At 38.0% G+C, this 12,626-nt stretch overlaps 1 protein-coding gene across 2 annotated transcripts in view; it reads left to right on the top strand.

Annotated features, from left to right (window-relative positions):
* The first annotated feature begins 10,478 nt into the window (after window positions 1-10,478).
* C5 (complement C5) overlaps window positions 10,479-12,626 on the top strand; it is a 111,867-nt gene continuing 109,719 nt past the window's right edge. For both annotated transcript variants that reach the window (XM_023701599.1, XM_004641476.2), the window contains exon 1: window positions 10,479-10,585. In XM_023701599.1, coding sequence (XP_023557367.1) covers window positions 10,521-10,585 — 65 coding nt within the window. In that variant the 5' untranslated portion in view covers window positions 10,479-10,520. The remainder of the gene's footprint in view (window positions 10,586-12,626) is intronic.

Raw genomic sequence — 12,626 nt, 5'->3', positions numbered from 1 at the left:
AGAGAGAGAGAGAGAGAGAGAGAGAGAGAGAGAGAGAGAGAGAGAGAAAGGAAGGAAGGAAGGAAGCAGCTGATTTCTCACCGGAACACAGGCTACAGGTGATGGTTTGATGTATTCAAAGTGCTGAAAGAAAAAGTCTATCCATCAAAAATTCTATGTATGCCATATCTTTTTTAAAAAATTTAATTTAATTTTTTTCACTATCAATGAGATGCTATTTTTTCATTTATAAACTTAAATGAATATAATGATAAAATTGTCCAAAATAAAAATGAAGAACAATTTACAGATCAGTCATATGATAGTTTATTCTGTGCCAAAATTGAGAAACTTATATTCATGTAATTAGAATTCTCAAAGTAGAAAGGGCTGGGCAATAAATATTTAAAGATTCAAAATTTCTGAATTTAGTTGAAATGATAGCACCACATTTCCAAGAAAAATGAACTTTTTGTACAAGAAGTATGGATCAAATCATACCAAGATACACAAAAATGAAATTGTCCAAAATTAATTGTAAAGAAAAAAATCTTTAAAGCATATAGATAAAAAAAATTAGCTATGGAAGAACAAAATTAAATAGCATCTTATTCCACATTAGAAAAAAAAAAGAGAGCAAATGGGTAAGAAACTAGATTAATTAATTCAAAAGATTGAAAGGAAAAAAAAAAGATCTGTCCTTATTGAATTTTATACTTAGCAAACATACCTTTTCCAGATATACAAACTCAAACTATTCTAATACCTCCAATGTAGCATATAGGAAATAACAAAGAGCATAATTCAGAAGGCAAAAGAAGTTGCTGGATGGTCTTGGATAAAGAATAAAGAGCTTTCAAAATGGTAGTCATGCAGGACTATGAAAAATATATTAGATGAACCCATTTAAAATGCCATTGAAGATTTCTACAAAACAATATCAATAGTATGTCAGGTTATATACATATTTTTTCATATATATATGTGCATGCGTTTGTGTGTGTGTGTAAGACAAGGAAGAAGTAATATAAAGTCAATGGAAAATGGAAATATACTTTTTAAAGTTTCTAATACTAGTAGAAAATATCATATCATGTCTTATAAGCAGATTGTAAGTCAAGGATACAGTATAAATCTTAAAACAAAAATTAAGATTAAACAATATTCAGAAAATTAGGACAGTTACAATAATAAATATATTGCATATTGTCTTCATAGTAGTTATTCATAGAATATTCAGAAAATTAATTAAATATTAATTAATTAAATATTGCAAAACAGTTCACCTAAGAAAAAGTTTTCATGATAGTAAAGAATTACTAAGAGTAAAACATAACATAAATGCTGGAATGGCAAATATATGACCAGCACTTCTAACAATTTGGGAATAGGATATCTCACAAAGTTCTAGCATGTCATGGACATGGACAGTGTCCATGATGCTTACTGGTGGCCAGGTGTCACTTGTGGGACTAAGCTACTGCTATTTTCTTGATATCCACTCTGTAGACCCAGATAGAATCATGACCCATAGGGTGCAGGAGAAGTCTATTTGTAGAGTGTGCTGATGGAAATATTTTGCTGCTGTACAAAAAAGAATAATTGAAAGACAACTTTTGTATACCTCTTTTTCTCCTGTGTTTAATTGTTTGCCCTATTTGATGGTTTTTTTCCATTCTCAATCGTGGAGTTGTGGTCATTTTGATCCCTATCTAGAATATCTTTTAGTAGTCTGTGTTTTGTCATCATGAAATTCTTTAGTTGTTCTTTGTTACAGAAGTATTTCACTTCTCCATTATACTTGAAAGAGAGTTTTGCAGGGTATATCAGTCCGAGTTGGAATTTATTTTCTTGCAAGACTTGAAGTACTTTGATCCATGCTCTTCTTGACTTGATGGTTTGTGAAGAGAAATCTGCTGTTATTCTGGTGGGTTTTCCTCTAGATGTGATCTGTTTTTGTTTTTGTTTTTGTTTTTCTAGTGGCTTTTAGTATACTGTTCCTGCGCTGAATTTCTGGAATTTTGATTATTATATGTCTGGGTGTGGTTTTAATTGGGTTGATGTTATTTGGAGTTCTATATGCTCTGGTTACCTGAATGTCAGATTGTTTCCCCATATTTGAGAAGTTTTCTGCTGTGACTTCTGTCCATATTCTTTTTATATCATTTGTATTGATTCCTTCTTTCCCATTGATGCCTATTAGTCTTATGTGGTTCATCTTTGCATCCTCTTGAAGATGTTGAATTATTTTTTCCTGCATCCTAGTTGCTTTTAAGAGATCTTTTCTTACCTTTTCACTAGCTGCAATGGTGTCTTCAAGGTCTGAAAGTCTATTTTCACTTTCATTTGAACGGTTTTGCCATCTTGTGATTGAGGCTATAATTTCCTCTATCTGCTTCATGAAATTAAGCTTCATGCATCTATTTCTTTCCTATATTGCTCATTCAAGGAGTCCATAATTTTTCTATTCTCCCTATTTTTTATCAGTGTCTTCTTTAGAAGCATTTAGTACTTCTTTGATTATAGTTATATCTTTTTTTACTTCAGAAATTATTTCTGATCTGATTTCCTCTATACCTTTCTGCAGTTGTTTCTTTACTTCAGATACTATTATTTCAGAGATTTCAGGTGTGTGATTTCCAGCTTCTTCTATACTATTGTCTCCTGCATTTATTCTGGGTGGGCTCAGGGCCTGAGAATGCATTTTGGTCCTTCTCCTTATCATTTTTGTATAGTGCTGTCTTCTGATCTTTAGTGTAGAACTTAGATAGATGTACAGCTTCTTCTATGCTATTATCTCCTGCATTTGTTGTGGGTGGGCTCAGGACCTGAGAATGCATTTTGGTCCCTCTCTTTGTCATTTTGCATAGCACTGTCTTCTGACCTTTGGTGTAGAGCTTAGATAGAGTTATCACCTTAGCACCAGGTCTGGATCTATCAAGTTCAAACTTATCCAGGTGGGTGTGGCTTGGGTCTGGCTGCTGTGCTCCACTGCTTCCTGCTGCAGCCCTTGGAGGTGAACTCTCTGTGCCACTCTGGCAAGATGTTCTGTTCCTGGATCAGCTGGGTGGGTCTTGTCTCTAGCCTCTCTGCAGGGAGTTCTGCTGCAGGTTTCCACACCAGGCCTGTCTGATGGAGGAAGTTCTACTCAAATGTTGGGCCTGGGCTGGCTCGAATGAGGACCCTGTGGGTCCCATAAACACATTGGATCTGGGTGGAATCTACATACGCCATTACTTTGGTGATTAGGATTCTACGTAAGAATTTCAGGGGTTGCACACACTCAGACCATAGTATTACCTCTCACAGAAACTAAGGGTACCTTGTCAATGTTACCTATTTTATACTCTTAAAAATTTCTCATAAGGGCTGGGGAGATAGCTCAGTAGAATAAGCGCTTGCCTGGTAAGCACAAGGACATGAGTTCAATCCCTGGTTCCAAAAAAAAAAAAAAAAAAAAAATCTCATCCTTTTGACATTCCTTGACCACTCTACCAGTACATTCCTCTGCACTATTAGAGAAGGTTCTGTGTGTCATTTTGGGAGATTTGTCCTGGGCATCAGAGATAAGCACTCACTCCTGGCTCAGATCCTCCAGAGCTGGCTGGCTTTGCGGTCATCTAGCCTGTGCAGTTCACAGGCCTCCACACTCCGAAAGGGCCCATACTTGCTCTGTTGCTGTCTTAAATTTATTCATCATTGTGATTTTGGACCTGTGTTTCATAAGTGAAGTCATCATTCCTCACCACCCCTTTCATGTAGAGCACTCACAATACTCCAGGACACAGAATTCTAGGTGACACACAGTGTGTGGAAGTTTAGTGAGACTCAGAGAGAAAGCTAGGAATGGGTGTTAAATCTACAGTGAGCAGCAGGGCACTGACAACCCCAAGAGATCACATTTCCAGTGGGGTTGAGTGAGAATCCAGTGGGCCCAGGATCTGTTTTAAGCACAGGAAGAAGAAAACACCAGGCTAAAAACTAAGGACTCTTACCGCACCCATTCTTACTTGTTCTGGGTGTCGGTCACCTACTCACACAGAATATGCTAACATCAAAAGGAAGAGGAAGAATAGGAAATCTATAGCTCTGTTGCTTCCTTAGTCATCAATTACCAAAGATGGAGAGTGTTACTAGAATAAAAATGCCAAAAACAAATAAAATGACTGAGTTATTTGTGTGTAATGTTTCTACTGTTCTGGGGAGTATGAAATACATATGTATGAACTAGTAAAACTTTGGTAACTGCACAATGAATGAAATGCTCTTATATTTGTATTTTAAACTGGCTTTGTATAGTATGAAGATGAATAGTAAAATTCATACCAAAAGTGTAAAATTTAAATTTTTCTTTACTTTCAATGACATTAAAAAATAAAATTCAAAAACCAGCATGACAAATTGAGGGAGATATCACAAAACAAAGATGAAGGCTTTATATTTTAATACCTTAACAGCATTTTGTTGTTTTCTTTAAACAAGGAACTCCACGTTCTCATCTTACATTGCACCCCTCAAATTGTGCAGGTGGCCATGTGTATTTCTTTCCATACAACTCAGGCTGTTTTGTTTTTAACTCTTACCAGACAATCTATCTGTGAAGTGTGTGCAATGCCAAGTCATGCTAGTCACTGTCATGTGGCCTCTGCCAGGGGCTGGCCACTAGGGTCAGTGCTGGGGGCCAGCGGCCACACACAGCCACTGTATGAGCGACAGCCACTAGAATTGGATGAAAGAACTTACATTGAATGAGAAGTAAGACTGACAATAACAAACATGTCACTGGAGCCAAAGGGAGTTCACTGAATGAGCTTGATTCACTAGATAGCTACAGGTAGAGGGAACAGCTCAGTAAGGTCATAAAACCATGAGCGATAGGAGTGTGGGCAACTTCTCCTTTCTATTTTGCCTCTGCTTGCTTCCTTGGAAGGAAATGTGCTTCCCTGCATTCCACCAACACTTGATTTTCTCTCTTGACTTAGTTTCCACCCACCCCCTTCTCCCTACCCTAAAATCCTCTCCTACTATTGCTCAGGACATAGGGTGGCCTTGTGGGTCATACTATTCCAACCTACCACTCCAGTGATTTCAAGACTAGTGTGAGCAATGGCTTTCTTCTCTATCTTTTCTCAGTCACCCTTTGGGATTTAAATAGAAACTCATCCACAGAGGATTGGGAATCCTGTCTGTGTACCATTACTATTAATGTAAATGCTAATAGATAATAGCGTGTGTTTGTATATTGAAGCTTACATAACAGTTGTTCTTTTGGTGTCTTTTTAAAAATATATTTAGTACAGGGTCTACAAGGTCTCACTGCATAGATCAGATTCATAGTGATCCTCCTGTTTTCGGCCTCCCAAGCAGTGGGATTACAGGTGCATGCCACCACACCCAGTCTCAGTTGTTGTTTCAGCACACCCCAGGGACAAGGCCAGCATGGCATGTTGGGGATCAAACCCCAGTCCCTGAGCTTTGCTTAAGCAGGCCTTTTAGTCTGCTGAGCTCTCTGCCTGGCCTTTTGGTGTCATTTGTGATTTGGCTTTTTAAGCAACTTTGGATTCCATATACAGGAATTTATTTGTCATTCTGTTGTTGTATATTACAAGTAATACCATAAAGAACATTCCTAGATTAGTGGCTTTTGGGTAATGTGTGAATATCTTTCTTTAGTACTGGTGAACCTTTCAGAATTTTCAATGACATGGACAGCCTGCTGCGGCATGCGCGTCATAGGTTCACCTGCATGAAAGGGTTTACTTTTCCCTTATCCTTCCTACATTATTTGCAGTATGTAGTGAAGTCTGCTGAAATGTTGGTATATTAAAGTTGGGTGTAGATACTGGTACAGAATTAAGAGGGCACAAGTGGTGCTTCCGGGGTCTGATGTTGATAGCTCAAGTCACTTGGAAGAGGAATTTTTAACCGAGCTAAGTAGTAGAGCCTGAACATGAGAAGAAATGAGATGGGTGTGTTAGTCTTCTGGCTCTGCAACAAATACCTAAAATAATCAGTTTCTAAATAGAAAAGGTTTATTTTGGCTTACAAAGTTGGAGGATCTATACATGATCAGGGAAGTACATTGCTTTTAGGCCTTTGGTCAGGGGAAACCATATCATAACAGATGTGAATGCCAGAGCAAAACCTTTCCCTGCATAATCTGGAAGTGAAAGGGGGTCCCAGGGTGCCAGTAGTCCCTTCAGGGGTCAAAGGTAGCCCCACTAACCATTAGACCTCCCACAGTGTCCCATCTCTCAAGGGTTCTACACCTTCCTGGTAGCTCTACTCTGGAAAGCAAGCTTTCAACACATAGACCTTTAGGGATACACAGGATCCACACCATAGCTGCTCATTCTCTTTGGTCTAACTGAAGCTTTTATTTCATTCAGATGTGGGTATGCTGGCAAAGAGAAGTCAATGACTTTAAAACAATGTGCCCAAGGATTTCAGGTTTTCTCTGGAGCCTTCCAAAGGATTACCTCCGGGCCCACGTAGGGCAGACAGCAGGGCCTTCCCACTTTTCACCTACATCAACCCCCGCCCCCATGTTTGGACCTGTAATGTCCCCATAAGATTTGTTTCTGATTAACATTTCTGTGGCTAGATGTATTTTTAAATCCACATGCATATGTGCATATGTGCACACATGCACACTCTACCATGACAGTTGACAAATGAGAGTTATTTACTTGCAAGTTTCCCTAACTGAATGTTGAATGTAGCTTTTACTTCACGATACCCTTTCATGGGCTGGCCAGATAACTCAGTGGATTAAAGTGCCTGCTTAGGAAAAGTGCAATGGCTGGGGTTCAATCCCTGGCATGCCATGCCAGCCTTGCCTCCAGGGCATGCTGAGACAGCGATTGAGCCTGGGCCTGGTGGCACACACCTGTAGTCCCAGCACTTGGGAGCCTGAAAACAAGAGAATCACCACAAGTCCGATCTGTGTAGTGAGACCCTGTAGACACTATAGACCCCCCAAAAAAACAATTAAAAAACTCCCTTTCATGCTATTGTTAATGGAACACACTTAAATCTGCTGTGTCTTTCATTGTTGGAGCAGTAATCCATGTATTACTCATCAAATTGAGAGTGTAGGTCAATTAAGAATAATACTAGGCATGATACAGGGAAGGGGCTCAGCAAAAAGCCAGGCTGAGGGAAATGGCATCTCATGCTCAGACTCACCTAGTACCAGCCTATTTTTGGATATAGCATGAATACTTCTCAAATCTCATTATAGAATGATTTAATTCTGAGCAAACACTCTGTTTCCCTGGTGACCTCTGGACTCAAAATAGAAACATGAAAATTACAGAAGTAATTATGGGCTATGCTGCCTGTCCTACACTAGCTAGAGATCAGGAACCTGAAGTTATCATGCTGGTGGGCTGAATTTCTTAAACTGAAAACACACAATATATTGCTAGTTCTGTCATTCTCTGACCATTAGTATGGCTGTCCTACCAGTTGGTTGGTTTTGAAAATCATACACACAAAAGTCATTTGTATGCATAAAAATGAGGTCTATGGTTTATATTAATAAAAACTTGGCTTCTAGACTCTTAGTGAGTATGAAATAACTCTTTAAAGAATGTCCATTTGAGAGACACGAAGTTAGTACCCTTCAAGGAGCAACTTCACACCATGATGAAATCAGAAAACAATCACAAGGGATCCAGCTACTTGGCTGGAGCAAAGCCCAGCAGCATCAAGTCTGTAGAACCAAGTGGGACCCAGTCGAGAGGGGCGGGCAGCTGGGTGAAGCCTCTGCGGCTCCTTCCCAATGGCAGACTGGAGGCATCGTTAGCAGGTAGGTTAAATGACTACTGTGGCTCCTGCAGGGTCTGAGATTGCCCTCTTTTAGAAAAGTAGTATTTATACACAAACAAAGTCTAAGTCCTGCTGACATGTCACATTAAAAAATTCATCTTTGAGCCATGTTTAGAAAACAGATTGAAGTGTTTTTTGTTAAACATAATTGAGGCTCACGTACAATGTTGAACTCTGTCCTACGGAGGACCTTTGAGATCCACCATTCTTAAAATGTTCCTACTAGAAAAATAGGCCCGTGGTTTGTAGATATCATTTATTAAAATTTATCCTATAACACAAGTGGGCAAACTTCTTTCCACTTTAAATACAAATATTACTTATCTTGATTAGAGTGTTCTTACTCTTTCTTAAATTCCTTTTCCCGAAAATGATAGCAAAAGGACTTTGTTTATTTTAGCTTGGCCCATCTTTCGCAACCCAGCTTAATTATTTTACAGATTTCTTTTTGAAATAAACGGGCTAAGTGATCAGACAATAGTGATAGATTTTTGCCATGTCAGTGACACATGAAAAAAAAAACCATTTATATATGAAATTTATGAATCGAATTTTCTGTTGTGCTCCTTTTCTCTCCTAATAAATTCATTATTAAAGTGTTATGAAATAGAACCTTATTTACTAAAAGCAAAGAATGTCAGTGTGACCATAGAGATCTGATTTATACAAATGCTTAGAGATATTTGTTTTATATTTTAAAATGCAGTACAAATTATATACTAAGGTAGAGATAAGTACTAGTAAAAAAGTATAAGTAAAAACATTCTAATGAACATAAAAATACTAAAAATAAATTTAATTAAAACCTTAAATTTTTCTCTAAATTTGTTACTAGACTCAGTTGTTATAAGAAGCTCTGCTTCTCTTAAATTTTTTTAAATGTATTTAGTACAGGGTCTACAGGGTCTCACTACACAGATCAGACTTGTAGTAATTCTCCCATTTGCAGCCTGCCAAGCGCTGGGATTACAGGTGCGCACCACTACACCCAGTCTTCTCTTAAGTTTTTATGTCAAAACTATGAAAATCTTCCCTGAAAAGTATAATTTTTTACAAACATTTTACTGCATATTAATTGTATAGAATAATTGGTTTTCCTTTGGCATGAATGTAATCTACTTTATTTTCAACCCCCTGCTACCTTCCCTTCTTCCTTTCTGTTTTCTCCACCTCTTTTCTTTTCTCCAATATTTCCTTTCTCTTCTTTCATCTTTCCTCTTAAAAAATTTTTTTAAGTCCACATGAAAGAAAAAATACATTTGACTTTTTTTACTCTGACTTATTTCATTTTACACAGTTTCATGACTTTTTCCTTTATGTCTGCATAGTATATCACCATTTGTGCAGCATATTCTTCTTTTTTTCTTTTCTTTCTTTTTTTTTTGGTGGAACTGGGGATTGAACTCAGGCCCTTGCACTTGCCAGGGAAGTGCTTATTCCACTGAGCCATCTCCCTGGCCCCAGTGCAGCATATTCTTTTAATACATTCACCCGTTGACTGGCACGTAGGCTATGTTCATAGTTCAGTCATCATGAACTGCGCAGCAACAAATGTGGAAATGTGATTATCATTAGACAATGTGGACATTATTTGAGGAATACAGTAAGGGGTGGAGCTCAATTTTTTTAAGGAGATGATATACTGATTTCCATAGGCTAGGAAATATTATATACACTTCCATCTGATTTCCAAATGCTGTACTTATTTACATTCCAATCAGTAGAAGCGTTCCCCACATCCTTGCCAACATAATTTTCTTTAAAGAATTATTTATTTATTTATCCATTCATTTTGTGTGTGTGGCCAGCTCAGCGCACCAGGGGGCGGGGCTGGCTGGCATGTGGTGCTGGGGGATTGAACCGCGGTCCCTGTGTTTTGCTTAGCTTAGCTTGTTCTAAGTAGGTGCTTTAGACCACTGAGCCATCTCACCAGCCCCCGTAATTTTCTTTTGTATAAAAATATTCCATGTCTGAAATCAGGAGTGGTGGTGTATGCTTGTAATCCCAACACTGGGGAGGCTGAGACAGGAGGATCACTACAAGTCTGAGCTGTGTAGTGAGATCCTGTACCAAATAAATAAATAATGAAACAACATATTCTATGTCTGTATGAATGAAAATTTTGAATGAGTGGTGTGTGAATTAATAGCTAGCCCTGAGACCCCGTTGTGCAGATATTAGTTATCCTAAGATCATTTCTGACACCACGGATGTTGCCACTTGTGTTTTCTCTGTAAAAGGATCCTTTTGTGAGCCTTGGCCAATTCAGACCCACTCTAAAGTCATCTCAGTTTGAAACTGAATCTGCACGGGTCTCTGTCAATTTCAGAGATAACCGGAACCTTCCAGAAGCACACTTAAAGATGCTACCAAATAACAGAAGTGCCCTGGCCTACAGAAGACAGGCCAAATGGAAGGGGATTCCTGATTTCTGGATCCAAACTCCCATTTTGGAGTCTTTTAACTTGTACTAATAATTAAATAAATAATTTACACCCTCCAGATGTAAATTTCTGCAAAATACCTTCTGTCTTTATCCCAGGACATGAAAAAGTATGCTAAATGGATTTTGATTTTCTCACTTAAAGAGCCTTCTTTCTGACATTAATAATTAACCAGGGAACTATTTATCCAAATTCTCGAAGTTTGGTTGAAAAGGAAAACAGCTTCCCAAAGGTTATACCCATGGTTTAACAGGCTCTCTAGCCATGGGTCTGTTTGGGATACTTTGTTTTTTAATCTTTCTGGAGAAAAGCTGGGGTCAGGAACAAACGTAAGTAAAGCCATACACCTTCATGTTACATGTCTTTTCAAGGCGGTGAGTGAAAAAGTAAATTTAATGGGTTGTGTCAGTTTAAAAATAACCTTCTCCTTTTGAAAGCTCCAAAGGCATGGCTCCATTTCTGAATGAGAAAGTCACAGAAGTGTTTTCATTTGATGCATGGCTAACAACATGACAGCTTCTGTGGTTTTTATGTATATGATTATTCAGATTCCTCTTCAAAAAAAGTGAGTGAAAGGCAAACCCCAACCCATAATCACTCTTGGCTTTTACTGTTTACTCCTATCGGTGGTTCGTTTTCTTGGTGCTTTCCCTGGAGTTTACACAGCTAAGCCAGAGTTAGTTGGGCTCAGTTCTAATAACTATAATTTGAAAATTTATTGTTGTAATTACTTCTACATTGATGAATTCATTGTTCATGAATCTTAGTGTTATGAAATTCTGTGATTTTTAAAACCATGTTTTATAAATATGAATCTCACACTAGAAATAATATCTTGGTACAGAAAAGTAAAAGGATATTATCTAGTGGGACCTATTCATTTTATGTATTAAGAGAAATCCAGACAGGGGAGGTGACTGGCCAGAGGGCACACTGCTAGAGACAACAGTAGGACACTTATTAAGCTCTTCTGTTTATCTTTTTAGGCTTCTTTTTCTGTGTTATAAATAGCATTTTCTATGACTATTTTTATCACTTGGCCATTCTTTTTGACAGGCACATAATAAAAATTCATGGAAATTGAGATTAATTTACTTAATTGGAAATTGAGATTAACAGAAGGGCTAGAACCTGGGGTTCAGAGATTCTTATCTGGGATACTCTAAATTCTTCCAACTGCATTACTTTGGCTTTTTTTTTAAATTTTATTTATTTATTTGTGTGTGTGTGTGTGTGTGTGTGTGTGTGTGTGTGTGTGGCCAGTTCAGCCCACCAGGGAGCAGGGCTGGCTGGCATGTGGTGCTGGGGGATTGAACCACGGTCTCTGTGCTTTGCTAAGTTTGTTCTAAGTAGGTGTTTTAGACCACTGAGCCATCTTACCAGCCCCTACTTTGGCTTTTAATAAAAATGTATTGCCTGTTTCCTCTGAAAAATCAAGAGTGTGTAACTTATGACATGCTAATCAGTTACTTTAGTTGATTGAATCAACAAATATTTATTGAGTACCGACCATGTCATAGGCAGTGAGGATTTAGCAGATGGGAAACCACTGAATATTTTATGTCTCATCATTGACAATGACAAGAAAAACTAAACTGAAAAGTCTAGCGCCTCTAAGAAAATTGAAACTGAAATAGTTATTATTCCTTGATTTTTCTGATTGCAAAATTCCTAATAAATTCAGCTTAGGATAGCTGTGAAAGCTGTGAAATCTGCAAGCAGGCTACTCACAATCTGTTCCCAATTCTATGACTTACCTCAGGCAAATTTATTATCACCTTGTTCATTTTAATTTAGGGACAGGAAGACCTTCCTCACCAGGCACATAGTGGTAGCGATACCATGAGTTGTGCATGTAAGAAGTATTTAGGAGCTGCCCAGCACACGGGAAGGCTTTGGTAAACTTATCTAGTTATCATTTCTCACTCTGTGATCCCCTACTAAATATATGTGTGACATGATGGTTAGGAATCTGGGAAGCCTCAGTTTCCTGTAAGTGGCTCCAAGTTAGCTTTGTTGTAGGAGCCTGCAAAGTTCTTCTGGGGTGTGTGATTGTATGTGTACCTTCCTTAGGCCTAGTGGGCCACTTGAGTGAGTTAGTTCCTGTGCCTTTCTAGATTGATAAACAATTCTTAGTTTTGTAATAACACACAGCTATCACTACTCAGATTAGATAGTTTGGGCATATATTATCAATAATCTCGTTGATGCACGTAAGTTTTCATTTAATAAGACAATGAAACACTCCACCCCCTTCCAAATTTGTTTTGAAAGCTTGTATAGATTCAGTTCCATTTTTGTGTAAAAATGCATGAAAAAAATAATATTGAGAGAACAGTCTATGGTTTGGAAAGTCCTGGTGCCCTTCAC

Source organism: Octodon degus, unplaced genomic scaffold (assembly GCF_000260255.1).
Source record: "Octodon degus isolate 3935 unplaced genomic scaffold, OctDeg1.0 scaffold00137, whole genome shotgun sequence".
In the NCBI taxonomy this organism is placed as follows: Eukaryota; Metazoa; Chordata; class Mammalia; order Rodentia; family Octodontidae; genus Octodon; species Octodon degus.
This window is presented reverse-complemented; position numbering and strand designations above follow the sequence as displayed.